Source organism: Pavona decussata, unplaced genomic scaffold, assembly GCF_977016875.1.
Source record: "Pavona decussata unplaced genomic scaffold, jaPavDecu1.1 SCAFFOLD_37, whole genome shotgun sequence".
NCBI lineage: Eukaryota > Metazoa > Cnidaria > Anthozoa > Scleractinia > Agariciidae > Pavona > Pavona decussata.
The window spans coordinates 3,448,128-3,475,747 of NW_028145459.1; the positions used below are offsets into that span (position 1 = coordinate 3,448,128).

General features: G+C 39.3%; 1 protein-coding gene across 3 annotated transcripts in view; it reads left to right on the forward strand.

The window, feature by feature from the left end:
- The window catches only part of LOC146484086 (uncharacterized), a 51,000-nt gene extending 24,554 nt beyond the window's left edge, over positions 1 to 26,446 (forward strand). Inside the window, exons 31-54 of one of the 3 annotated variants that reach the window (XM_085105391.1) lie at positions 1,027 to 1,089; positions 2,009 to 2,056; positions 2,393 to 2,464; positions 5,668 to 5,750; positions 6,789 to 6,990; positions 7,293 to 7,457; positions 8,049 to 8,215; positions 8,711 to 9,014; positions 9,510 to 9,742; positions 10,838 to 10,995; positions 11,714 to 11,787; positions 13,167 to 13,302; positions 14,013 to 14,155; positions 15,645 to 15,728; positions 17,429 to 17,569; positions 17,655 to 17,738; positions 18,486 to 18,614; positions 18,943 to 18,999; positions 21,793 to 21,855; positions 21,975 to 22,085; positions 22,926 to 22,970; positions 23,714 to 24,485; positions 25,166 to 25,203; positions 26,081 to 26,446. In XM_085105391.1, the coding sequence (XP_084961517.1) occupies positions 1,027 to 1,089; positions 2,009 to 2,056; positions 2,393 to 2,464; positions 5,668 to 5,750; positions 6,789 to 6,990; positions 7,293 to 7,457; positions 8,049 to 8,215; positions 8,711 to 9,014; positions 9,510 to 9,742; positions 10,838 to 10,995; positions 11,714 to 11,787; positions 13,167 to 13,302; positions 14,013 to 14,155; positions 15,645 to 15,728; positions 17,429 to 17,569; positions 17,655 to 17,738; positions 18,486 to 18,614; positions 18,943 to 18,999; positions 21,793 to 21,855; positions 21,975 to 22,085; positions 22,926 to 22,970; positions 23,714 to 24,485; positions 25,166 to 25,203; positions 26,081 to 26,161 (3,453 nt within the window). In that variant the 3' untranslated portion in view covers positions 26,162 to 26,446. The remainder of the gene's footprint in view (positions 1 to 1,026; positions 1,090 to 2,008; positions 2,057 to 2,392; positions 2,465 to 5,667; positions 5,751 to 6,788; positions 6,991 to 7,292; positions 7,458 to 8,048; positions 8,216 to 8,710; positions 9,015 to 9,509; positions 9,743 to 10,837; positions 10,996 to 11,713; positions 11,788 to 13,166; positions 13,303 to 14,012; positions 14,156 to 15,644; positions 15,729 to 17,428; positions 17,570 to 17,654; positions 17,739 to 18,485; positions 18,615 to 18,942; positions 19,000 to 21,792; positions 21,856 to 21,974; positions 22,086 to 22,925; positions 22,971 to 23,713; positions 24,486 to 25,165; positions 25,204 to 26,080) is intronic. The other 2 variants (XM_085105392.1, XM_085105393.1) reach the window with 2 other exon arrangements.
- The last annotated feature ends 1,174 nt before the right edge of the window (positions 26,447 to 27,620 follow it).

Here is a 27,620-nt window from a genome sequence, read left to right on the forward strand (position 1 = left end):
TATTCGATGGTTTTACATATAATACGCGCGGATATTTTCGTAGTATACGAGCAATGAGCAAAATGTCCGCGCGTATTATATGTTAAGCCATTGAATAAGAGATTTATTATTCCACAAAACAAGATTTTGCTATTTTGGCTTCTCTTTTCTGGTAATAGTGTTGAAATACACCCGGCATTATCTGTTCATCAGTATATGGCGCGTGTGAATGACCTAAACAACACAGAAAGCCAATGAAATATCTTTGTCCGTATTCTCTCCGTTGTAAACTGGTCAAACCAGGACACTACAGTGTATTACGGTCTTGTATTTTGCGCGTTCTCTTGACCTTATTTGGTGAAATGACATAACAGTGGAATAATAAAGACCAGTAAACCTGCACCTTTCAAAAGCTCTATTTTCACTGGACTCTGATAACCTGCGGCTACATTGCTTTATAGGATTGGGAACATTGTTCTGTTGTTCGTTCTTTTGTCCCCTCGACCAACCATATAACACGTTGCAAACGATGCAGGTCGCCCCGAAAAGACATTACTTGTATTCTTGCATGCATGCTGGTTTCGTTTTTAAAGGTGTTGTTATACGGGACGATTTTTAACGCAACATTGTTGCCTAAAAAAATTGTTATCGTGCAACAGCGCGCGGACAGCTTTTAACGAAGCAATTTGTTGCGGGAACACGTTGCAAGTTTTTTCGATCTTCAAAACCACACTACGCGTTGTCGCAACAAAACGTTGTCTTAAAAGTTTGGCGCGTGCTATGTTGCGTTTAAAATCGTGGTTAAAGTAGTCCCGTATAGCATAAGCTTAAAACTTTCGACAATTACCAAATTTGCATGTTCGCCTCTTTTGAAAGTCACTGTAGAGCCCAGTCTGTTTCATTCAGTATTTGGACGTAAACGCCCGTCTGTAGAGACATGTGTCATAAGTTTATTGTAGTTTGCTTTTCTTGCTTTTCTTTTTTTTTTTTTCGTACGCTCCAATACCATTTAGTCTTTTCAAGCGGTGTTGCTAAATTTCCTTTCAGGAATACGAAGTTGGGAGATTGGAAGGTCTTTTGACTTCTTCAATGCAAGTTCAGAAAATTCAGGTATCAGGAAATAATTATTTTGTACTATACTGCCCCTGAGATGTAAAGAATTATACGTTCATTACCAAAAGAGGTATTTCTCTTGTAAGAAGTTTTTTTTCCGCCACTTTTCGGCGGTCCTTTTGGTAGGATATTAACAATTCAAGAATTCAAGTCGCATAGAAACTCACAGCCACCGAATTGGCTGTCAATTCATGTACGAGATGGCCATGGGGTGCAATAATTGTTTATAAATATACTCAATTACAGAGTAAAACACCAGTTACTGAAGGCTTTTTTATATAAGACGCGGTTTCCAAATAAGAAACCATTTTGTTGACTCAAATATTGAGTACTGCAGGATGTTCTTCGGAGTTACTTTCGCACTTTTCCAAATAAGGTAGTGACTGTTTGTTGTGTCATATACTGATAGCGAACCAATTAGTGCGTTTCATGTAAATTTGTCTTTTTAAATTAAGTTGATAGAGAGTAGGAAATGCAAGTCATTTTCTTGTCATAACGTGTTGATTTAACCCCACGTGGTATTTATTCAACAGCATGAGTAATTATATGCGATTTTCGTTCTCACAATTGTTAACCGTCACAATCTATCAACATACGTTTCTTTCTGAGCAACTGGCGACATTTGATATCTCTTCGCTTGTTGCATGCAGTCGTGAACTTTCTTGCCGGTATATCTTAACGCCCTTAAATGTATCAGAAAATTTCAAGGTCAAGAAAGTCGTGGATTGAGACATTTCGGTGACAGAATCTTTCAATAGAATGTCAGAGAAAGCTCATGGTAAACCAAACCGATTTAACGTTCGAAAATTTCCAGTGAGAAAAAGAAAGGTATTTGGTTATTGTTCTGTTGCGCGTTAAAGCATCCTTAATCTATTGTTGATAGTTAGTGATAATTGCAGTTAACCTTTTATTTCAGGACCCACGAGACTCGCTGCGAATGGATTTGAGAAAATTGGAAAACGAGGTTAGTTAATTGCTTGTTACTCTGTTGTTGTTCTTCAAGGTGAGTTATTAAACACAACAAATGCTTATCACAGTGGCTCGTTTATTTTAGATGAATGCAAGTTTAATCCTCCATTCTGTTTATACCACTTTTTGTAAAGCCTTTTGTTACACTGCTAAATTACTTCATTATCATGTTATTCCGTTGTGACTGCCCGACAGTACCAGGAGTTTAAGCGAACAATTACGTAAAGACGCCATAATTCAAAAGTGATTCAGTTGTAGAGACACACCAGCCTTACACTGATTTTCTTTTAATTGCTCCGACCTCGAATGATATTTGCCTTTATGTTCAAAGGTCGAAGATTCCTTGAAGCGGCGAGCGACGGCAAAGTTAACGCAGAGACATTCGCTGGACGCTAATTTAGCGGTAAGTTGTAATTTCAATAAAAGAAATTAAAGGAAGGCTTGTTTGAATTTACATCATGTGAGGCAGTGAAAAACATATTCGTCATCAAGTAGAAACAAAAAAGCAATGTGAATTCGGCTTTGTTTTCTTTTGGCTGGAGCTACCGAAAGCGACGAAAATCGTCTAAGAGAAGAGTTGGAGGACTGAGACGTTAAAGTCAAATTCCTGCGTTGTTGTTCATTGTAATAACTGCTAAGTTATATTTGGATTTATTTTTCGTACCGCTTGCAGTAAGCCATTTGATTATCAGGCTTTAATAGTTTTTCTGGATGTTTTTTTCAAGAAAAACATCTGTAATTAGTTAATAGTGAATTATTATATCTTAAATTAGTTCTTGTGTCTTTTTTTATGAACTGATAACTCATGAACAAAGCGTTCACTGATTCGATTTTGTACGTTTGTGTTTATTATTTTAGCGCCTTCAAGATCATCTCTTGACTGTCGTAGATCACAAGTCTCGCTTATCTTCGTCCAGCTTAACTTAGTTCGGTTTAAGTCAAGCCCTGTATATTAAACAGCGCTGTAAACACTCTCCCTGATGAGGGAAACGTGGTAATAGAGTTAATTCTTTCTTTTTTTATTTCACCATTTTCTTGTCTGGTTAGCACAGATTAGCTCTTGCAAAAGTATTTTTATGAAAGAATTCATTTTATATTTCAATTTTCTAGTCTTTGGTTTAAAATTCAAATCGATTTCATTCGTTTTGTTGATACCTTTGACATTTTGTTCACGGTCGGTATGCAAAAGTAAACATTCTCGACTGAAACAGTTGGTCGGAATAAATTTGATGAGTAACAAAGGAACGGTAAAAGTCGTTAGTGCTGCTTGATATGTTGACTGAAGATTACTTTGATTGAGTGCACATTTTACAAACTTTTCCAAAGTCTGCAATTTTGGGACGCTAATTGATGAGCCGAGCTATTAGTCAGTTATTTATTGACTAGCAGAATTAATTTAAAGTCTTTACCGAGTACAGCAAATACTGAGGGTAAGCGAAATTTATTTATACATGAAACAGTTGCTAAAAATGCTAAACATGACAAGCTGTAAGGTATGCTTAGTTCAGCTGGGCCAAGTTGCTCGAAGCATGGTTAGCGCTAACCCGGGTTAAACACCATTAATACCTCTTAACCAATGGTTAGCGCTAACCATGCTTCGAGCAACTCAGCCCTGAAGGCTGGCCTTCTCATTGGCAAAAATGGTGTCGTAGCTCAGAAGAGCAAGTCGCGTATCAGAACGTTTGTGAACGCGTATCAGAACGGTTGTCATGGTAATGGATGACGCCGTTTTGTGGCATGATACGATAACCACGTGATTGAGTTAAGTTTGTAGCACTTGCCCGGCTAAGAAAAAAAGGCCCCTTGGAATATAAAGGTTGTCCAAAAAAATGTTTATTATTCCAGAAAACTTCCCACTTATTTTGAACAGGCATTTTGTGTTTAAACTAATCAATCTCTCTTTGGTTTTAAATCGTGTTCATCCCACGTGTTTTATCTCTAAACGGAAAAAATGTTTCTAATAGAATGTTTTAGGACAAAGTTATAGTGTCTTAGGGACTAAGGAACCTTTTTGGGAGATTGTTTGTCGCTATTTAGGTAGTTGATTTGTGTATTTATTTAATGGTCGGAGTTAGGATCAGAAAGCCAGTCTTTACTTTGACGCCTTAGTTGGTTCACAGCAAATTCACAACCAAACAAATATTTATTTTTCTTTTGTAAATAAAGTAAGCAAAATGTAATTTTCGACCATACCTGAAATAAAACTTGCTATTTTATCAAGTTGTGTTTGTGCATTTTCTCGTTTGCTAACGGGGCTTCTAAGCAGGGCTGGCCTTCTGATAAACGTTTGGTCGCGTTCACATCCGGGCATTACAGAGATGGGTGTAGAAACCTTTACTACGACACCATGAATGTGGAACTTGTTAACTTTCGAAATCACGAGTGAAATTATTGATGTCTTCTCGCTTATTTCAAAGTTAACAATTCTTCATATTCAGCCAGCCCTTTTTGTTTTCGTCCCGGCTAAGCAAATCACAAGGAATTTCTGCACCCAGTTCTTGCATTGCCCAAGGCTGACGTTTCTGGATACTACCCTTGGAATCTTGCCATCTTTCAGGTTTGACCGGTTTAAAGAACTGGTTCTCACTGATCTTTATGGTAAGGCATGGTTAACCTCGTAGCTAAAAGCTTTTTTGAAAGCTTTGTTAGTGATCTGACGCTAGAGAGAATCTTTTACTTGTCCCTCTCGTGCGTCTCAGACTCGAAGGTGTAGTTCCTTTGTAACACGATGTCTATTTTGTCACTGAAAGATAGGTCCTTGGGGAGGGGAACGAATTTTCCAGAGAAATTCGATATTTTCTGAGCTTAACTTTGCAAAAGTAATTGGGGGATAAAAGAAAAGACTGATTACTTGTCCTTGTTTTGCTACATGGCAGGAAGACTCACGACAGTTTATAAGCAGATGCATCACACACAAAATTTAATCAATCTAAAAACTTTAATCTGCTTGGTTAAGTTAGCTAAGTATTTACTAAGCGACCAAAAAACAACCAATAAGAGAATCATGATGCCTTAAGTTTTAAGGGCTATATGACCATTTCATATTGACGTGATCATCACCCTCCCCTCTCAATGTCTTTACCATCCTCCATTGTCTGCCCGCTCGTTCTAAGCACAGTTAATGGAGAAACTGGTTATGAAGCCTTGCCATGACAACAGTGGTGCTGCAATTTATGTTGGAAGGAACGCGACCCTGCACAATCCTTTGTTTTAACGTCCACACTACAGTTGAGTAACTGGGCGTTCCTATCGGTCAGTTGCCCCAACACATTTCGAAGCTATTGGGGTCTGTGCACGGTCAAGGCCAAAAACGCTACCAAAAACACATAACAAAGAATTTTGTCAGGCTTCATAACCATTGCCTTTTATTAACTATGTTCTAAGCGAAATGCGGAACTTTCCTGGTATAATTCAAGATAACTATCGCTGAATAATTTTGATCTTTTACCCGTTCAAATGTAACATTGGTCCTGCCTACTTCTGGGATCAGAAATGTGGTCTAGTGTGTGAAAATTGTTCATGGTCATTATATTAAAGCTGTATTCACTCTGTAATACCAATCTGTGTTTTTCTGGGATATCCGTTGATTGAATCCTCTTCCAGCAGGCGGGGAGAGGAAGAGTGTACATCATGAGAGCTGTAGACGAAGAGGAGGAAGAGAACTTTCCAATAAAATATCTTCAACAAAGGCAAGTACTTTCACAATTTGTTTAACAATACAAGCCAGGCATTTTCGTGTTTTCGTCATCATTATTTATAACTATTTTTCTAATGTTTTCATATATTTGGCTTTGGATGAAGCATAATGATAAGTGATGACGATGAACACAGTAATAACTCTAATAACCGACTCCCCGGCCCTCCCCCTCCCCCTGTTTCATTCTGTAAGACTGAAGCCAGTTTTTATGGAAAGGACAAGACAAAATAGCTCGACTGTCTGTAATTAATGATCTCAAATACGTGAAGATTTCACCTTTGAAGATGTTTTTGTCGGTAGGTTAGCTGAGGATTGCGACTTGCTGAACTATTTTTAATTCTCGCAAAATTTCATATTTGGACATCGCGTAAACATACGGTAATCCCCATCATTGGAACTTTCATAGGAATGGTTGATTTAAAATACAAAACAGAAAAGTACATAGCGACAAAGAATAACAGGAGAAAAACATTTCAGACTAAATGACAAGAGGTAGGCCTAAGTAATTATGATTACATGTAGGTTCTATTGTTATGTTGGTGTTACTGGAAACAAGTTAATCTTTATTTTTATTGATAGTATTGTACTTATAACTATAAATAGCTCTTCTGGAAATAAAATGTGGAAAACAAAATGAAGCCAGTGGTTTCCACTGTAGACAAATCTGGGATTTTCTTGGTTCGGCGAAGGAAATGTTTTATAAGTTTCCTTCGAATCTTTTCATTTTCGTGGCCTGGCCCCAGTTGTTCAAAGGCCGGATAACTTTATCCAGTGGATAAGTCACTATCCGACAGTTTCAATCTGTGCAAAGATTTCAGTATTTCCTCTTGTACAAGCGAATATAAACACTCTAACCACAGCTTAGTTTGGGAGTGTACGAAAACCTTGGACAACATTTAACGTGAAGTATTTTTTTAGACCCTGAAAAGCGCCTTATCCACCGGATAAAGTTATCCGGCCTTTGAACAACTGGGGTCAGGTGACTACAACCCCAAGAAGAGCTAAATCTGTATGTATTTTTGCACTGTAGCTCGGGGCCAGAAATGGAGCCTGCGCAGTCGTCGTCGTCCGCAAACCAGTTGAATTATTCTGCCCCAGAGGTAAGCTGGGAAGACCGACTGAGTGACCTGGCGCGCGTGGAAGGCATTTTGAAGAAAAGAAAGGCGGAGCTGCAAGAGGTGGATGCTGTGCTAATGGAACGCAGGCGCCAACTGGAGGATGTTGTTCACAAGGTATTATATTTTTTAAAAAAATCAATGTGGCAAGTAATTGAACGGCTAAAAAACACTGCAAAGAAGGCGAAAGATTCTCCTTTAAACAGAGGAAAAAGTATGTTAATTTTCCCATAGTTCCCGCTTTCAAAGGCGAGCTTAGGTCGAACTTGTTCAATGAGCCACACGAAATTCAAATAAGTATTTTGTCAGTTCTTTGCCTTCGTGGTAAAATTTAAATGTAATTAATCGATCTAATGTTTCTCTGTATTCTTTCCCCTTCTATCTACCTTCGTTTATCAAAACTGTTTTTGTCGTCTTAGCGCAAGATAGCCGAGGGAAGGCTGAGGCGAGCAGAGGAGGATGCTGGAATTATTGAGCAGAGAGCAGCGGAGACCTCGGTCGAGTTAATTCGCGCAGGAAATCAGCTGATTAACCTTGAAATCAAAGAAAAAGCGTTGAGTGAAAGACAAGACCACGTGAGCAAGGTAATAAAACAATATCACTGGAAACAACAAGACAGACCCTATGCAAAAATGGCTGAGATTTTAATATTCCTTTCTTTTTTCCTTTTTTTTTGGAATTAAAATTAAATTAGCCGCAATTACCTCGTTCTTGAGTTCAAAAAGCAAAAGAATATTTTACCTTGAACGAGGCTAGTAGGACTAAACTGAATGCATACAAAACAATATTAAAATGCATGTCAGCCATTTTTGCATAAGGTCTATAGTAGCTTTTAATTAAATCAAACATTTTCTCCTTGTTTGAACATTTCCATGTCAGGACAAATGTGGCTGGAATTGTCCTTTTTCTCTCGCCTTACAATTAAATCAAATCATTTTGGAATTGATTTTTTACTTGAAGTAGTCTATAAAAGGCTGTTCACTTACTTTATAACTTCTTGCCTCACCCCTACACTCAAGAAAACTGTTTCATGATAGGTAAGGGTTTAAAATCGTTAAGTTCCCTAAGTAAACCTCCTAAATCCAAAAGTAACGAGGCGGTTTTCTTTCAGTTGCTTATTTGTGTTCTCTGAATTTGTTAAAATATTCGATGCTAACCGCAGCTCTGCTTTTAAGACTTTACAAGCCAAGAGCCGAGAGCTGAAAGAAGTCGAAAACTCATGCGATGTTGTGAAACAAAATGTCGATAAACTGAACGAGGAGCTGAGGTGTAAGGTGGAAGAGTTTGAGAATAAAGAGAGTCAACTGAAAGACGTGGAATCAAGAATTCAACTGTCATTAAGGTTTAGTTTCTGAGCTTTTAGAATATTGTTTTTAAGGCTTGCTATTAAGTGATTCAGATTGGCATAGAATACTAGTAAAGTGTGTTAGTACAGGACGTCCGGCTCGGGAAGGCAAATCTTGTTTGGATAAGAGCAACAAGATGGTTAAAGTTAAACAAGAGAAGGTAAGTTCAAAGGAGCCAGTCTAAATTTTCACAGTTCATATTCTACAAAACAGCAAACAGTATCGTGTCTTAAAATGCACTAGATTGTATCCCGTATATTATTCTTTCTGACACGGAGAGAAGTGATGTAGAGAACAAGATCGTTTTTGCAAAGCTTTTGTCTTCAGCTTATTCGTTACTTCTACCCGAAGGAAAAAGTCTTAACATTCTTTCTCTGTTGGCCATTTTAATAATTCATGAACTAGTGATTATGATGGAATTGTAGGTGGTAGGGCCTGAATGATTGTTAATAATATCTTAATATCAATATCGTAATCAATATGAATCGCAGGGTTGAAGAATTACGACAGCTAGTGGCACAAACGGAAAGAGAGGAGAAAAACCAGCAAGAAAAATATATGCGAGCTCTGAAGGAAGGCGAAAAAGCGTTAGAAGAGAAAACGTTTCAACTGGCGAGAACAAGGAACGAAATACAAACGCAGATGACTGAGTTTCATGAATTGAACAGCAAAATAAACAAACTGAGGACAGAACTGAAAGAAGTAGAGTTGAACATAAGGAGAGGAAAGGATGAAGTTCAAAGACTGGCCGAGAGAAGGCAAGAAGAAAGACGAATTCAAGAGACAAAGATTCAGGTAAGTTTTGATGCCTCTTGGACTTTCTCAGAACTTTATAATACCTGGAACGATTTTGGAACTAAGAATAAGGGCGATTTTTCTAGACACTAAATAAAATCTCGCGAATGTAGAGGTTTTGCTGAAAATTTGCTCTGGTAAAGAAGTTTCATTATCATATCGAATTAAACTTTTGTGTTTTCAAAAAACTTCCCGAAAGGCAAAATAATTGACGTCGCGAAAATTTCATGTTATAAGGTAAATTTTTTATTGCTCAGTTTTCAATGCATGGTGGTATGGGACGTGGAAACGAGGTAACTTTGTTATCCGGTCTTGCATTTTGTTCGTGAAATTGCGTCGCTTCCATGTTTATTGTTTTAATCGGTGAAGGAACATTTCTCAAACACTTTGAGGGGCGTTAAGCCGTTGTGAAAGTTTGAAACAAGGAGTGACTGTTTATTTTCATTACAAAGTTTGTTACAGTTGATAGTTTTTGTTTTTCGACTTTCTCAACAGGAAGCGGAAGAAAAACTTGTAGAAATAAACAACGCTAGGAATGAATCAATGGGCGCTCTGAAGAGCCACCGCGAGGAATTTGCACTACTGAGAAAGAAAATTCACGAAAGTGTGGACAAAATGAAGGAATGCGAGGAGATGAAGAGACAAAAGGAGGCTGAATTGAAAGAGATGCTATCCATGATGAATGATGGCAAAACTCAACTCGAAAATGAGTTGTCACGATTGAGAAGGTGAGAATGACTTTTTCGTTACTTGTATAAGATAGGAGAAGTTAAAACACTAACGACGCTGTTTCAAAGAGAAGGAGAAGTAGTACTTGATGTTTTTGTGTGGTCCTTTACATGTGTTCGTTGGCAGATTGTTACCGCGGCTTTTGGAGGACCAGGTAACTTCACCCATCAGTTGAATTATATTAAGTTCTTTTTGAACAGTCATAAGGGCGTGGGATCGGAAATATATAAAATCCATTGTGTTTGCTATTTGGGTGAGTTCTTCAATGAAGGTACATCACCTGTTTCTTTGTCATTTGTGTTGTTTAACGTTTTTATCAAGTCACGAGTAGATGGTGAACAAATCAGTGAAACTGGATAAACAGAATGATCGCGCTTGTAACTTGAAGATGACATGTCTTTTACGAGCAAACAACTTCACACTGATATTAACAATTAGTTCTTAAAGAAATCCTTAAAATGTTTTTGATACCATCAACAGGTGAAAATACAAATTGTCAAATGACTCGCAGCTTCCAGTTGCCTAATAACTCAGTCGAAATAAGAGCAGTCACTGTTGCAGTGCATCCGTATTGTAGGCTCTTTGACCAGCCCCCAGTTATCTTATAAGGACGGTTGGTTATTAGCCTATTGCACTGGTGTTTGGGGTCTTTGACTACTGGCCTCCCTTTGGCTTAAAAAGCCTGTTGGTATTAAACGATTGCACCAGCATTATAGTCCCAGTTTGAACAGGTTCCGTTTGGCTTGATAGCTCTGTTACTCTTAGACCGTTGCACCGGTATTGTGGACTCATTTCGAGTTTGCGCTATAATAATTTCAGCCTTTCTTTTTATTTGCTGAATTTGCTAACATCACCACGAAAAATATCGTCAGGGATATCTTTATGCGGGAGGAAACCTGTCTTTAAGTCGCGGAACAAATACAAGACTGATAAAGGAAGAAACTGAGTGTCATTCATGACTTGGGTTTTGGATCACACGCTTAAGAAGTTTGTCCGCCCCATCCCCCACAAAAAGCCTTCCGACGTTTATTTAGTGTGATGCCTGTTACAAAAGTAACGAAAAAAGTGAAAACAAGATATTGCTTGTCTTCCAGTGAAACCCAAGCGGCCGAAGAATCTCTGAGCCAGATTAACATTGAACGAAGGCAAGTCACAACTGAGCTGCAAACTGCAAGAGAAGAATTGCTGGCTTCAAAAGTCACCAAAGACTTGATTTCTAAGGAGATTGGTGAGCTACAGCAGGCCATAACAGGTAGGAAACGCTCTAATAAGTAAAACTAAAGCGAGTAATTTAGCTCGACGGTTCACCGAACAACTGAACGTTCTTCCAACAGTCGCACGTTTATTGTAGACCTGAAGCTTCATGTCTGTAGTCGTACAACAAACATGGGGAGATTAGTCGTAGAACATTTTAAGCATTTTAAGTTTAGCTGCCCGTGAGCGCGAACTTTTTCTCTTGAATTGAGTTGTGTGCCCTTCTAGGCGACATTAATAATAATAATAATAATTTATTATTTATATAGCGCGCGAATCATAAACAGATGCTCTCGCGCGCTTTACAATAAAGATATCCTAAATAAATATAATTTAAAATTACAATGGCAAGGTCAATGGCTAAAATACAATTCTCAATAAAGGTCAAAGGCTTGACGAAATAAATGAGTTTTTAACCTGTCCTTAAAAGATTGAATACTTTGTGCGCATTGCAAAGCATCAGTGACTTAGGTAAATATTGTAGCAGTCAAATAAAGTCAAACTGATTTACTGCAAAACATGGTTGTAAACAGCACTCGTTTGTGATCAACAGAAACTAAACGCTATGTTTTGATAACAAATTATACATTGCTTTTAAGTACTTGTCGACGCCTTTGGAGCAAATCTATAGTACATGCCTAACGGCAAATTTGATATGTTGTCTTCAATTTGGTTTTTACGTAAAGAAAAAATCAATGTTTACTTATCTTTGGCAGAGAAAAGAGAAGAACTTAGGAAGACTACTCAGGAAATTGAAGATGCCTCCAAAGAACTCGAAACAGCAAAAGAGGTGATGTTCCTAATTCATAGATGCTCTCTCTTCTTTGCCAAGCTTGTGGCGATGTCATCCGCTCCTGCAAAATCTGCCAGATACGTGTCCCTAGATCCACGATTCATTCGTTAATTGTCCCATACAATCTCGATCCCAAATACAATTAGGAGTGCGTTCTTTCTACATCAACGCAAAAATTGAAAAACGCCTGAGAACGGCTACTTATCAGTGGTAAAACATCGACATTCAGACCTCGGGGCGGGGTAGATGTACTCATATGGTGGGCTAATACAAGGCAGCTCCGGGTAACTTTTTGTTCCTCCTCGTTTTTATGCAAAGGATGGTAAAATTTGGAATTAATTTTAGCATTTTAGATGGTCGCAAAAATAAATCGTGAACGGAAATGGTAGCAATTGAATCCAAGCATCAGAAAAGGTAGAAAAAACTGAGCAGAAGGCATTCTTGGAAGAACTAACAACGCAATGATAGTTCTGTTGTACAGTACCAGTAACGGCGCGCCTATTCCTCTGTCGATGAAGGGAACGAATACTATTTTTGGTTTCATGTATGTGAAAGAGTAAATAATGGTAATTAAACTGAGTGGAGTGCAATTTGGTCTGAATCTCTGAGTCAGAATCTCTGAGTCGAACGAGCGCGCAGCGCGAGTTCGATTTGAAATCACAAGTATGATTTCAGACCAAAATTGCACAAAACGAAGTTCAATTACCACTTTATTACACCCGTTTTGAAATCTCACTGTTTTTTTGTCATTATTGATATTTATTTATCCACTTCAGGAAACACGGTTTCATTTTCATTTTGATGGGCTAAAAAAAGAGGCAATTCAGAGCAAAAAATAGTGTGATTTGTGAATAAATCGCACAGTTGAGAGCCAATCAGATTGCTAGGGTCACCAGTGATTTCAAAATGGGTGTACTAAGGGGTTAAATCTCCGGGCGGAGCATCCCCGCAGGTATGAAACTTAATTGAGTACTCTCGGAGAGCTACCCTCCTCAGCCTACTTACCTTGTACAGTGTGACACTCGTGAAATGACGGAGAGGACATGCTGTTGTCTCGCTCTTGTTGATGACCGTTAGGATTTTCCACCTTACTGAATTATCTTCGTATTAAACATCAGTGTATTCTCCAAACGTATAAGGCTTCATAAGTTCAGTTGGTAAAGAATCACACCGCCAAGGTGGTCGTTATTCAAATCCCGTACAAGCCTTTTAATTCTTCGAACGCCTTAGCTGCAATTGGGGCAACTGCGTTCAAACCTGCGAGGATTGCCTTTCATTTAATTCTATTTTCATGTCAAACTTCCCCTTAGCTTGTTTATATTACTGATAGATAAACAAAGACTGAGAAGTAATGTTATTCTCTCTTTTCTGAAAAGACGATTGTAGGAATCCAAGCAAGTCATGTTGAAATGGCCGCAGACATGAAAACAGAACACCACAACGGATTATATCCTAGAACAGACAGTTTACCTCACGACTCTTCAACACCTAGAAACAAAAAGGATGGTGATGGTATTGTAGTAACATTCAATGTTTCCGTAGGTGTTAATTCTTGTAACAGACGCGTCAACAACCTTTCCGATAGCAAGGAATATCTGACGATTTAAAACTCCAATTAAGGTGTATGAGTGATTTTATTTCACAATTTCGCAGTCATATTCGACCCTAGATCCCACACTTTTTCTACCCGTTTGTTTCAGACGCGTGTTTTTTTTTTGTTGCTGTTGTTGTTGTTGTTTTTGTTTTGTATTCTTCTTCTCTTTCATTCTCTTTTTTCGTTTTTGTTTACAGATAGACTGTAAACGAAAACAATGTGATTATGACACTCACGTTCACATGGCAACTCGCGAGGACGCTGTAAAATATAATGAAAACAGCATGTTTCTACCGTGCCCTCAAAATGTTGTGAATTATTTAGCCGAATTCGCCCGTGCGAATTGTTGTAGCCGTGGCGCACGGGCATCCCGCAATTATGCTTATTTTTCTACTATAAAGGTTTCGAATTCATCTGTATTAGCACATGGTTTTTAGTATATGGTTTGTAAACCGTCAAGAAATTAAACGTCTCGAGTTGGTATTTGGAGTCGTTCCTGTTTGAACTTCTTGAGACACAAAACGCCCTAATATACAATAATTATATTTCATGTAAAAGGTCAAAAACTTTTGATCTGTACCTCTTTTATTCACTCTTTGTACTGGTACTCACCACATGCGTAACACAGCTGTTATCGACTGTTCCATAGACGCCGTTATTAGCGGGCTACAGGAAAATATTAAGCACCTCTCAGCGGAAAGCGAAGAAAAACAGATGGCTTTGGAAGATGCAAAAGCTGAAGTAAAGGAACTGAGAGAATTCATGGAAACTGTGAGTGTCAACAGTTTGATCGATATGAGACGTAACAGTTCAGTCACGTGTGTACTTTCCAAGTCATGCTGCAATGTAAATAACCATGTACTCAGCCTTTTTTTCCAGTTGGAGTTCTCAGTAAACAAGCTTACGTGGAGGCAGGCGTGGTGTTGTTAGGGTTACTGCGTGAGGCTTGTGATCGGATTTTCTATCACAGCTCAGATGGGCGTGTTGTTTCCTTAGACAAAAACGTAGATCCAAATTGCCTCTCTCAACCCAAGTGTACATGTATAAATACGGTACCGGTGAACCTAGACAAATCCCCGGCTGCGATGGACAAACTACACGCTAGGTCACAAATGTTGTAACGGTCCTCTTCTTTCTTTCTCCCTCTCCCTTTCAAAGTTAAATTTGTTTATTTTATCAGCCGGAAGTGAAAAAAACGCTGTGAATGCAACATTTAAGGAAGGGAGACGGGCAGTACATGCTATATGGGCGAGATGTGATAAATCAGTGGTCTCAGTAAAGTGTTTCAACAAATCATGGCTGCGGTTGTAGCATCCCATGCAGGGGGTCGGGGGTAGAAGAGTATCCCTATATAAAAAGCTTCATTCCTGTAAAACCGGAGTTGAACACCGGTCGTGTGGCCCACGTATATATGTTGTGGTTCAGTTTTATCCTTGGTTTAAATTTTATTTCGCTTTATTTTGGGGTATGGTAATGCATGATAATGAGTTTAAAACAATGGGAAATAAAAATTAAACTAAGGATAAAATTGAACCACAACATATACATTGAGGACTGTTTACACAGGCGATTTTTGATACGGATTTGGTGACGTTTTTGACACAATGTCACCGTCTGATATCAAATCACCCGAGTAAATTACTGGTGATTATCTTTGCAATTTCTCGGCGATTTAATTGCGATTTTGTTGCGATAAGAACAGTGCGCATGTAGTGTCAGCAAAAAAGGTACCTTGAGGGTCCCAAGGGGACTTTGACGTGTTTTGTGCTCCCATCATATGCACCCTGCTGATAAATCACGGCGAAAATCTCCCATAGTTTATATAAAATCTTAATCGCACTTAAACATGACCGCAAAACAAACACTTGGCTCTTTTTCAAAAGTTTTTTTTCCGCTAAACTTTGCCTCAACACAGTCAAAATCTTTGTTGTATGTCGCTCATTGATGTAACCCCCCCCCCCCCCGAACCCCTATTCAATGTTGCAGCATTAGCACCTCGCGTAGATTCGTGTTTGTTCATCACATTTAAGAAGGGAGGGAGGGGAGGAAACCATGTCCATATCGGCTCCACAGAGGGCTCCGTGCCGAACATTTTAGCCAGATTATAGCTGCTAAAATCACATTAAAAATCGCTTGAAAATAATCCCTTCATATTTTGCTTCTGTGCTGAATTGGGATGTAATGCGAACTTTAGATAAAATAGATAGGCCAATGCATTTTTATTAACATGGATACAGAGTCTGCTATATTTCATCTTTAGGAAAGAAAGAACTTCCAGGAGTACTTACTACAAATGGCGTCCGAATCAGAGGCATACAGAGAACATCTTGAAAGACTTCAAATGGTAGGTAGTTTGACGACAAGGAGAATCAGTGAGGAACGTTTCTTTTCCAACGTGATTGAAAAGACAAAGTGCGGATAAATTTTTATGCATATGAGATACAGTCGAACCTGTATATAACGGCCACCCTCGGGACTTGAGTAACTGGCCGCTTAATACAGGTGGCCGCTTAATACAGGATCACTAAAAATACTCACTGGGCGTGGTCTAATGTCAATTTTAATGGCGTATCATACAAAAACACTTCATGCAAGGAAACAATAGAACAATCAACACTCTTTCAAGTAATCAATACTTCAAACAAAGTTCAGTGCTAACTTGTAACTTAACGGTATAATATACGTAACATTGTGTAAAAGTACTATACCATAAATTGTCCTCTACTCTCCTACGGTATACAGTGCTCTATTTCTATGACTTACAGTTCACAACAAAATATCTCATTCCGTCATTTCATAGTTGTTACGCTCACATGGCTGAAGAACAAGTTAATTAAAGAGGAATTTCTTGCGAAAGAGTGAAGCATATTCAAAACAAACTTTTTTTAGCGTTCGTGATATGGTACTGTACTTCAGCACACTGTAAAGCGTTAACTGTATTAAACGGCCGAGTATCAGCTTACAGTAGCTTTGTACATGTTATTTCTTTAGTAGTGATGCTGGATCGCATTTTAAACACAATAAAATACCGCATAAAATAACCTATGGCTTAGTTTCCATTCAAGGGTGGCCTGTTAATACAGGTAAAAATAACAAAGAAAGACAAACATAGGACTGCTACAGGGTGGCCGCTGCCGTTTAATAGAGGTGGCCGCCTAATACAGGTAACAAATACAGCGTTTGTATGAGCAAACAATCGGGACTTTAAAAACTGGCCGCTTAATAGAGGGTGGCCGCTTAATACAAGGCCGTTATCATATACAGGTTCGACTGTACAAAAATCAGCTAACAGCTCCATGTATTCTGTTCCTATCCGTTGCCATCATTTAACTTCAACTGAAGCCTCGGAGAATCCTCGGACGCTGGTTTCGTAAGGTGAAATTCCCACGAGTGGACGTTCACGAGAAGGGGTGGCGTTCTGCTGTTCTCGTAAACGTTCTTTCGTCCCGATGTCACCAGTGAAATCTTCGGCACGTACCTTCTGTTCTTGACTGGATCTCCAAGGATTCTTTACGGTTACCTCGTCTTCAGACGGGTCCGCTATCGCTATGAAATGCGTGTGTGATAAGGGTACGCGAGTTGCCATCAACCTCCGCGTCTTATGATTTAAGACTAAAAGAGATGACTAGGGAGTTAGGCTTCAGGAGGTTTAGAAGGTCATATTCATAAATTTTTATTGGTGAATAGGTCCAAAGCCTGTCCATAAAATGGCGGATGCCTAGATGGCAGTGTTATGAGTACTGGAGGGTTTCTGTACTGTTTAAGAGCGTAGTAAGCAAGCAGTATTTCACTTGCACTCGATGCGGAAAGGACTGCCACTCCAGTTTTGGGTTGTCAAGCCACACCTGACACTGTATCGCGGTATCTCTGTATCGCTGTATCCAGAGCGCGATTCCGTAGTCTTTTTAGACTGACGGATGCCTACCAAGCAAGCACGACTAGTATAACTTAAGCTCCTTCCAACACTATTCTTTCGATCCTATCAGTATTCATTGTTTACTTTCTTGCAGAACAAATTTAATTACAGCTCAGTTTGTTTTGCAGGAGCACATCGCTGAAAAACAAAATTATTCCAGGGAAAAGAACTTGCTGCTTCACAAAGCAGAAGAACATCGTTTGAAAGCGAGAAAGCTGTCTGATGAACTGAGCAATTTAAAACAGAATCATTTACAAACAAAACACCAGGTATGTTTGTGATGTTGGGTGGAGTGAGATAATTGAGTAGTGAACACATTCTTCCATGGTATTTTAAAATTTCATTTGATCCCAGTTCAACCAGCTGAGGGACACTCTTGCAAAAGACGTGAAAGAACTGAAGAAACACATCGAAGGAATGACTACACAGATGAAAACAGTAAGGATTTCTTTTTTTTTTTGCGAGATGGGTAGGGCTGGGGAGGTAGGGTGCGTAACGTGCATCCTTGACAAGGCACTTCTCTATACTTTCATGTACACCTTTAATGAGCTTGTCTCAAGGAATTGGTTAGGACTCGGACATGGAATTGCAACCATTGCCGTTTTCGCGCACAGCAAAAGACGGACAAATTTTTTGAACGAACAAGTCGTCTCAGGCTTGACACGAAAACGGAACGGATATGGCTAAGTCGTCGGAGTTTGTTTTCCTATTAATTCGTCTATTGAGAGCAACAACATTGATCAGAAAATGAGCCGGTTTGCATCCAAAATCACAGCTGGTGTTCCCGTTTTCTATGTAGGACATGTGGCAATGGCTAATGTTAAACTTGGGAAGCTTATTTAGTACATTTAGAGTTTACTATTTAGTTCTTTTTTTTTAATGAAAAATATTTAATACGTAGGAGATGGAGAGAGAATGAGACAACCTATCGAGCAATATTAACTGTGAGCGTGGTTTGTTTGTCAATCAGTATTTCAGATAAATAAAGGCACTATGAGAGATAGTTTATTTAGTTTCAGAACTAATCATTTTTTTGAAAACACATTGGAGAGCCGAGTTGACTGTGTTCCTGAGATGATTAAATTAAATCCTCAAACGATCTTATCAAATTCTTTCCTGAATTAGTAACTACATGTACATTATTGAAAAGAAAGGTTTGAATAATTCATGGTGTGATAATTGCAGGAATTGGCTCGGAGTTTGAGGCAGGTAGAAAGCTCCAAAGAAGAAACCTCCGAGGAAATTGAACACCTAAGAGAAAAAGACGTCAAAATGGAAATCCAGTTAGCGGCAATACAGCAATCTATTAACACAGTGAGCTTTTGATTCTGTTCGTATTGGTAATGTGATTACCAAGGGGGGTATTGTCGTGCTGAAAGTTTAGACAAACGCAAAATATTTTTCCCATATTAAGCACTGAAAACAGGAAGGTCCGTTTTTCACGCTGGCGTTCTTTTCTTCGCTTTAAAAATAATCCACATTCTACTTGACAGCTATAGAAACGGTTGTTTTTGTTTTTTTTTTTTTTTTTTTTTTTTTCTATCACACTAGAATTCTAACTTATAATTCGTAAAAAATAATAATAAAACAAGCAAAGGAAACCAAAAAAAATCTTATTATAATAATTCGCGTTCCTCTTCAGGCCAAACAAATGTCTTTGATAGCCGGAAAAGAAAAGGCTGAAGTCTCAAAGCGAGAGGTGAGGGGAGAAAGAATTGTAAATTGCCAATGGACTCCATTATGCTTTGTTGCGTGGAATCTACGTCTCCTTTGGAACAAAAGTGAACTGCTGGGTCCATCTGGGTGACATATAATCTCGTACCCAGATCTCACTCCATTTCGTTAGACTGATCGATCTGTGTACGAGATTAGTTGGCATTTAAACATCTTTTATTATTATTATTATTATTATTATTATTATTATTATTATTATTATTATTATTATTATTATTATTATTATTATTATTATTCAAAAATTATTGAACGGAGTGGAAGTCGACAGTGATGGATATTTAGGCGAAATAAATATTTAGCATTATTTACCGACACTGAGGTGAATAACTGTATATACCAAACCACTGGATAGCGAGCCCCAATAAGCTCCTTTCGAAATATTAAAATGCAACTTGATGTCAAGGTCCAGAGGACACAAACAGTAGATTGAAATGAATTAATAACTGCATGATTATTCAGTTTCCTTTGTTTGTGCCCTCTCACCCTCGTTGTGGAGCTGAATTTTAATTATAGAAAGGAGCCTATTAGTCACTTTAAATTTATGACAAAAAAAAAGATCTTTTGACTCTAGTACGAGTACAACCACGAATACAAGATGTAACTTCAAGGTTATAGCGAAGTACTAAGAACAGATATACAGTCGAACCTCCCTTTGCGACCACCTCTTGTAAGCGACCACCTCTCATTAGCGACCACTTTTCCAAAATACCAAAAGTTTTCAAGTCAAATCACTATAGATGGAACCTCTCGTAGGCGACCACCTCTCGTAAGCGACCACCTCCCGTAAGCGACCACTTTTAGAGATGATTGTTTAAAAATTTCTATTGTTTTTAACCTGCCGTAGGCGTCCACTTGACACACAATCTGCTGTATCTCTTACGGGAGGAAATTGCAAAATGTGTCGCTGTAACATACTGGCCACATCATTACAGCGGACGCCGTATTAAAATCTCACAGCCGGAGCTACCGAAAGTGTCTCCCGAAGTAGCTTAATTTAGCATTGAAACAATTGACAACATACACATGCACTAAAGTGTACACTGAAATAAACTTTAATTAGGTTGAATCCCTTGTAGGAAAGAAACTCTCTTATCTTGTAAATTACATGTATGTACATGCATGACCGGTGATGACTCTCTCTCAACCTTGTATTACTCAACAGAAAAATTGTGGCAATAAAGAACGTCAACTGGATTATGTAACAAACAAACAAACAAACGCGAAAGTTGGAGATGTTTTACGCTTGAAATGTAATATTGCAAAATGCCGTTTACTTTCTGCTCCTAAATCAGGCAGTCTAAAGATTGGATTTCGATAAGCACTAGTAGTAAGTAAGTAAAGCCTTTATTTAAAGAGGGTGGCACTTAATAGCCAAAGGCTAATAAATTTGTGGCCCTCACTGGCAAAAGGGTTATGTCTCCACAATTACCATTTGTAAATTACCCGAAATTAGACCACCTGTGGTCTGACCTCTGGTAAGCGACCACCTCCCGTAAGCATCCACATATCCTTGACATTATGGGTGGTCGCTTACGGGAGGTTCGACTGTATTCAGTACCAGGAAGCTTCATTTTACTCGTTGTGAGCAACGAACTTGACGCAGTTGTTTTGAATGATGATAGCTAAGCCCTTTCGAGATTCCCAAAAGAAAGTCGAGATCATCTCCATTTCAGGGATTTGTTTTCGCCACTACGCCGTTCACACCAAACCCCGTTGTAAAATGACGGCCGCTATCTCGTTTTCCCGCCAAAATGACACCTTAAGGCACCTTCAGATTTGACTAAAAGTACGTGATTGAGTACGAGTACGACTTTTCAAATCTACTTTGCGTGGTTTAGATAACCGCTTGTCACACCAATCTTGTTTCTAGGGTTTCCTTATCTGCTGGTAAACAACGGGAAGAAGCAAGAGTTCTGGACATGTGACTGATTTGAAATTTGAAAGTTGTACTCGTAGTCAATCTCGCACTCGTACTCTGATATAGAAGGTTCCTATTGGTTCATGTGCACGCACTCTTTCTCTATTATAAAAACTCGTACTGATACTCGCGCTTGTACTAGAATCTAAAGGTGTCTAAAATGGCGAAAAACAACACACGTGCGTAATTAAGCACAATACCAGAAGATGAATTCAATCCATAGTTTGAGCAGCCTGTCAGGGTAAACAAAAACCACTAAAAAAAGTCTATGATTTAGTTTGAACTAAATCCAAATATTTTCGCTTCCCTGTGATTGGCCAAAATGTAATGCCCAGTCCCGATCAAGTTGACAAGTTGTAATTTTACTAGGTTTATTCTTTCGTAATGTAATTACTCAATTCGCCTTATGCACGACGTCTTTATAATAGGATGCTCTTATTATGCTCTTATTAAATGGGTCGAGGGAAGCAATAAAAGGACAAAATGTCGTGCCCGCTTTCAGTCAACATTCCACACCTGCGCTGTCAGTCAGCATTCCCACTTGCGCTGTCAGTCAACATCCTTCGTTCGCTGTCAGTCAACATTCCACGCTTGCGCCTTCACTCAACATTCCCACTTGCGCTGTCAGTCAACATCCTTCGTTCGCTGTCAGTCAACATTCCACGCTTGCGCCTTCAGTCAACATTCCACACGTGCGCTGTCAGTCAACATCCCACGTGCACTTTCAGTTAACATCCTTCGTTCGCTGTCAGTCAACATTCCACACGTGTGCTTTCAGTCAACATCCTTCGTTCGCTTCAGTAACTAAGATATTTTTATTATCCATTTTCCTTTTTTCAGCAAGAGGAGGCGTTAATCAAAGACCAGGGATTTAAACTGTTACGACAGCAAACATACCTCAGAGTAAGTTGCAGCTGGAACAAGAAAAAATGTAAAGCAAACTTTACATATTCTGCCGTCATCTGTGGCCTTTCCCGCGTTCAGCAGGCTTCTCAGGCAAAATTTTTCTTCCTTTATTGTAGGCTCAAATTAGACAACAAATGTCAACAAGCGCAGAGGCTTTGGACGAGGAAAGAAAGAAAGCGGAGGTGTCACTTGAGGGTCTGAAAAACAAACTGAAAAACTTAGAAGAGGTGCGGCTACAAACAGTTTAGTTCTAAGTCATGTGAATTCAAAATGTTATAAAATAGACGCTGTAAGATGTTTGAAATATCTTACAGTGTCTATTTTATAACATTTTGAATTAACGTTTATTAACTACGCTGCGCAGTATTACAATCTTTATTACACAGTTCTAAGTCATCTCTGGCCAGGGTTATATAATAAAGAACTGTTCAAAAGAGGCCGAAAGCTATTTATTAACAATTAATCTGTCCGGGAAGTTTATGTCCTTCTCATGGAGTATAGACTCGTTTTTATACAACAACGGAATGTCGGTTGAAGGAATCGAGCTTGGTTTAGACTACGGCCTAAATTTTAAGGTGATTCCACTGCGCATTGCGCATTTTTACTGCGCATAATTTCTTGCGTCAAAAGGCCATTTTCATGATGGCGTCATTTGACTATAACTACCAGAATTCATTTCGTTTTCCTTTTCAAATTCAAATTTTGTAATCCCAGTGGAGAGCAAAGAGCAAAAACTCTAATTAGCATGAGAAAGCAAAAAACTGAAGGATTCTGGTAGTTGTAGTCAAATGACGCCTTAGTGAAAATGTCCTATTAGCGCGCGCATTGGAAACATAGCGGGTTTTCTCAGCTAATTACTGAATGGTCATTTTCTCCTAATCGAGTGCCGTGACCTGCTACAAGAGACTATGATCTTTTGTTAAACGCTATTTAGGATTCCCTCTCTTTTCAAATAGAGCTTTTTTGTCGCTTTCCTCCACAAAGTGTGTTTACTTTTATAATTATATTAAGGAAACTTTTCACTTGTTTTAAAGATTATTTTTCTATGTTTATGCTTGTCTCATTAGGTTATTTCACGAAAAGACTCAAGTGTGGAGGATTTCCGTTTAAAAGTATGAATAGAGTGCTTTTACAAATTTCATTGCTTTCGTTAGCTTGTTAATCTTACAGTGCATGCGCACGTGCTTTTTTATAAAAATTTGGCGGCAGCATATGACGAGAGAAGCCTCCCAGATCTCTCACAACTTTCTTTAGATCGCGGAATGAAGTAAAGGGACCATATCTGATGTTTATAGCAGAATTTTGCAAAGGCAAAAGCATTTTTCAATCCACGGAGCCTAAACACCTTATTTCAGGAAGATCTGATCCATCCATTTTAAACTCATGATGAAATGTCCCTGTGAATTTCCAATTAATTTTTGTTAGAACATAACCGAATATAGTTTTTTGCCGTCCACGGTAAGGAATCGCGAAATCTTTTCCACCCTACCTCTAATATTTCTACAGTAATGTGGTCCAGGAATTTGCGCGGCAAACTATCGACTGCCATTTTTGCACTAGGTCAAACCAAGGTGTATAAAGGGGTCCTCTCTCTTCCTCCCTCAAGAAGGGCACTACCACCTGCAGTACACTGTTAGGAGAAGTAAACATGTGGTAGCCCTGCGATGAACTAGGATGCCATCTAGGGTGGGAAGGGGGGTAGGGGGCGTGATGGTAAAGCTTCATGTTACAGATGGTGCAGCTGGCCCGCACGCTCTGATGAGCCCCTTGAATGGTTAAATTGCTACTTGTCGGTTACGCCAGATATGAAATTTTAACTTGTTATTACTGAATTATTGCGTCCTTAAATTTTTAGCTACTACGGAGCAAGGTCGAGGCTGAAAGAACTGCTGACTCCAACAAACAAATAGATGAACTGAAAAGACGATTACGCGAACTGGAAGACGAAAAGGACTTGATAAAAAGCCAAAGGAATCACTTGGTTGCATTGAATGAAAGTGGCCGTGTAGACCGCACAACATTTGAGTTTGGAACACTTGATGAGCCAAATGGCGACAAAACTAGAGCGCCGTCTACACAACTAAGACGATCCCTCGATTCTTTAATTGATGGCTTTTTTCATACAAAACCGGAAAAACTTGAATCGGAGCTGCCTTGCCGAGATGAAGTGAAAGTAAATACAAGTTTACCACTTGAAGTCCACAGCAGTGAAGCGAGTATTCCACCTGATCATGATCACAAACCCAGCGCGGAACGCTTCATGTCAGAGTCACGTGACGCACACAAACTTAAGCGGGTTTCCACGACTAATTTGGACCACAAAATTGGGGATAATTTAGGTGATAATGTGGAGAGAAAATCTGACAAGAAGCGAGGTCTCAAGAATGGACAGGATTCTTTTCACAAGTCCAATTCTTCATCTCGAATGTCACGGAAAGAGTTGTCAACAGACTTAAGTGGTAAAAAAGCATTTTTAAATTCGCGATCGACAAATCCTGAAGAATTTCAAATGGAGAAGTCTTGGCTGTTGGTAAGCGGTCGAACGTCTGACTTCCGTGGACTGGCACGGGAGGAAACTGAAAAAGACCGGCAAGAAGATCCGAAAGACAGAACACGACCAACTTTAGGTAATTGTTTTATTTTAAAATTCATTAGAAGTGTACTCGTGCTTTAGGGACTTGGCAACTCTTTCGAAAACTAGTGAAAAAGTTAACTGGTAGACTGGTAAGCAGGGGTGCTTACCATTTACGCAAACCCCCCAGATGGAAATTTTCGGCATAAATACGAAATGATTTAGCAGAAGATGGATAACATGCAAAATGTATGAACATCAGCTGTAAATCCCAAAAGGAGTATTAAAAATGCATCACTTTGACCAGAAGCCCATAATTTCAGAAGTACTCCATATGGAGTGACGCGTGCCATTTGATTTTCCGACTGGAATTTCCGGGTTTCCCATGTAAATGGTAAGCACCCTAGTACTCTTCTTTTATTTTAGGGTTAGGGTTACTCGCTCGAAACTGTAGCGGGTGCGCGGGGAAAGACTCTCCTTCCCATAAGCCGCTTCGCGCTCGTTCCAATGCCCCGTCAGCTCGTATTCGCCCTTATTCCCAAACTCCCTTGTATAGAAGGGAGAAGACTGTGGAGGAGGCAGTTACAGTGGTGGGTAGTTACGGGATATGGCCCAACCCCCAACCCCAAACCTGGAGGGTTTGTCTGATCCCTTACCCAAAATCCCATGATACCAGATAGAGACGATCATACTGGATAGACTGTTTACGCTTCTTATCTTCTTTGTATCACTTAGGATCTGCTTCAACTTTCGCTGATGACAGGAAAAGTGAGGTAAGTATCTCAATGAAATATTTATAGACTTGTGAGAGAAATGTAACGTTTATGTTCTAACTCCTGGTGAATAAATGATAGATGATTTTTTTTTTCAATCAGTGACAAAGGTATGCTCGGTAGAAGAAAATCCAAGTTCTCGCAAGAGGAGTCGAAACTATGACCTTCCGATTATTATTTCGGATGCTCTAGTTCCCACGAGTCCCCTATAGCACAGTGGTAGGCCGTTTAACTAGGTTCATGTGACAAACATCTGGCATACTGCTATTGGGATTTGATTTCTTTCACATATTCCACTCATCGACATTCAAATCCTAGCAGTATGCAAGATGTTTCCCTCATGAACCTAGTGTAATGCCCTTAGCTCCCACGAGTCTCCTGTAGCTCAGTGGTAAAGCATCCGAACTAGTAATCGGAAGGTAATACGTTCAACTCCTCTTGGGAGGACTCGGAATTTCGTTATCCGAGTATGCCTGTGTCACCGTCTCCCAAAACGTTTCGCCGGATTTTTGGAACACTGATATTCAATTCTCTTCCACAAATCAAGGGCGCAACCTCCTTAGCTTCGTTTCAATCCCAAATAAGAAGGCACGTTGCATCGGATTTATAACTCACTTGCAAAAGAGTTGAAATCAGTTGACCCATGTAGTTATAAATGGTAGGTATATCCTGGAGGTTTTTGTTTTATTTTTTAGGACTGTCACTGTGTTGTTCATAATTAATTGTAAATTGGACCAATTTTTAATTACGCAAGGCCCCTATGGACTCGGTAAGCCTGGCTGCTGACTGGGCCACTCTGTATAAATAAAATTTCTATATTCTTCTTCTATTCGGAGTAGTGTCGTTTCCTGTTGATATCTGTTTTTGCATATTTTAGTTCCTGTCCTCGGTGCATCGCCTCAAGAATGAAAAAGTGAGAGAACTGGAACTCAGTTTACAAAGACTCTTTCTCACGTAGCTCGCGAAGAGGAATGCGGCAAAGAAAGGGCTGAAGAGTGTCCCATCGCGCTTCAAGAATCCAAAACGGCCAAAAGGAAAGATATACAAACACAAAGGATCAACAAATACGACATTGATTTGACTGACTGGGGAGCAAATCTTTTAGTGGGACTGATAGCATGCCAGCAGGATCATATGTTTGCGTTTGCAGGAGTGTTTTGTTGTTGTTGTTGTTGTTTGCAATTCGCCCGAAGCACTCCGTCTTCGGAACAACCCGACACCCAAATACACACCAACAACAGAACACAGTGGATTTCTGATTTCCATGAGTGCTTGAGAAATACGATGAATCAGTTAAATATACTCTTGGTAAGAATCTAATCATTAAATCACGCAAAAGATAAAACAACAAACCAAATAAACTCTAAAGAAGATACGAAACTCTAACTGCAGTGACTGCGCATGGGTCTCTTTTTTCTCGTGCCGTAGAAGCAAGCTCTATTAATCCTTACACCCTCCTCTCTGATAAGCGCCTGTTTGAAGGCCAGATTTTTTTATAAGGCCCCACGTTTCTCAGTGAGCACCCATTTCCTTCTTCCTTGTTAGAAAACATATCTCAAAGCTCCGACATACCAATGGTCAAATTATCAGTCAGTTTGTCCATAGGAAAGTTTGCTCTTCGAAATGCAGAAATATTTTTGTGCCAAGCTAGAATGACATTGTGATAGACGAGCCATTACTCAGTGCTATTTAGGTCAGTCATGGTCACTGGTTGTAAAAACCGTTCAAGTTTTGTTCAAAGTTCATGATTTGTAAAAAGCTCACCACCCCCTACCTTTCTCAAGACCTGAAAACTAAAATTCCCCCGGCGTCTTGTTTTCAAAAATCCGGGTAGATTAACATCTTTGTAGTTATATGTTGAAAAGCCCTCTTGGGAACATGTGATCACATGGCGCGTTTTCCTTTGTTCTTCCAGGCTGATTATATTGAATAAACCCTAATTAGCAACTGTCTGAAAAGCTGGGGGCGGCTTTGATTGTAACAGGGGAGGACGGGGGCTGATATTCTAATATTCCCCCTAGGGGAATATTACAGTAATATTCCCTCCGCAGCAGACCCGCGCACATCGCATTTCAGGCACTGACTTTACTTCAACACAACTTCTTACACAACTTTACTTCAACAGCGCTGCATTTATTTTGCCTAGACTGCTACAGAGCAGTGGTCTTTTGGGATCCTTTCGCTATTCCTCGTCAGCAGGCAACTCTTTGTCATCTACGACGATGATATCCCTCCTCGACGTTTTCTTCTCGCTCGTTTCAACCCCCTTTTCAACGCTGCCGATTTAGACTTCTGCATACTCATCCGCCTGGTGAAAGCTAAACAACCCCTCTTTCGCCTCTTCAATGCTAAACTGAGTGTTTTCGTAGTCGTCCTCTTCCAGATTCTTAGAAGATAGCAATTTCTCTAAGTCATTG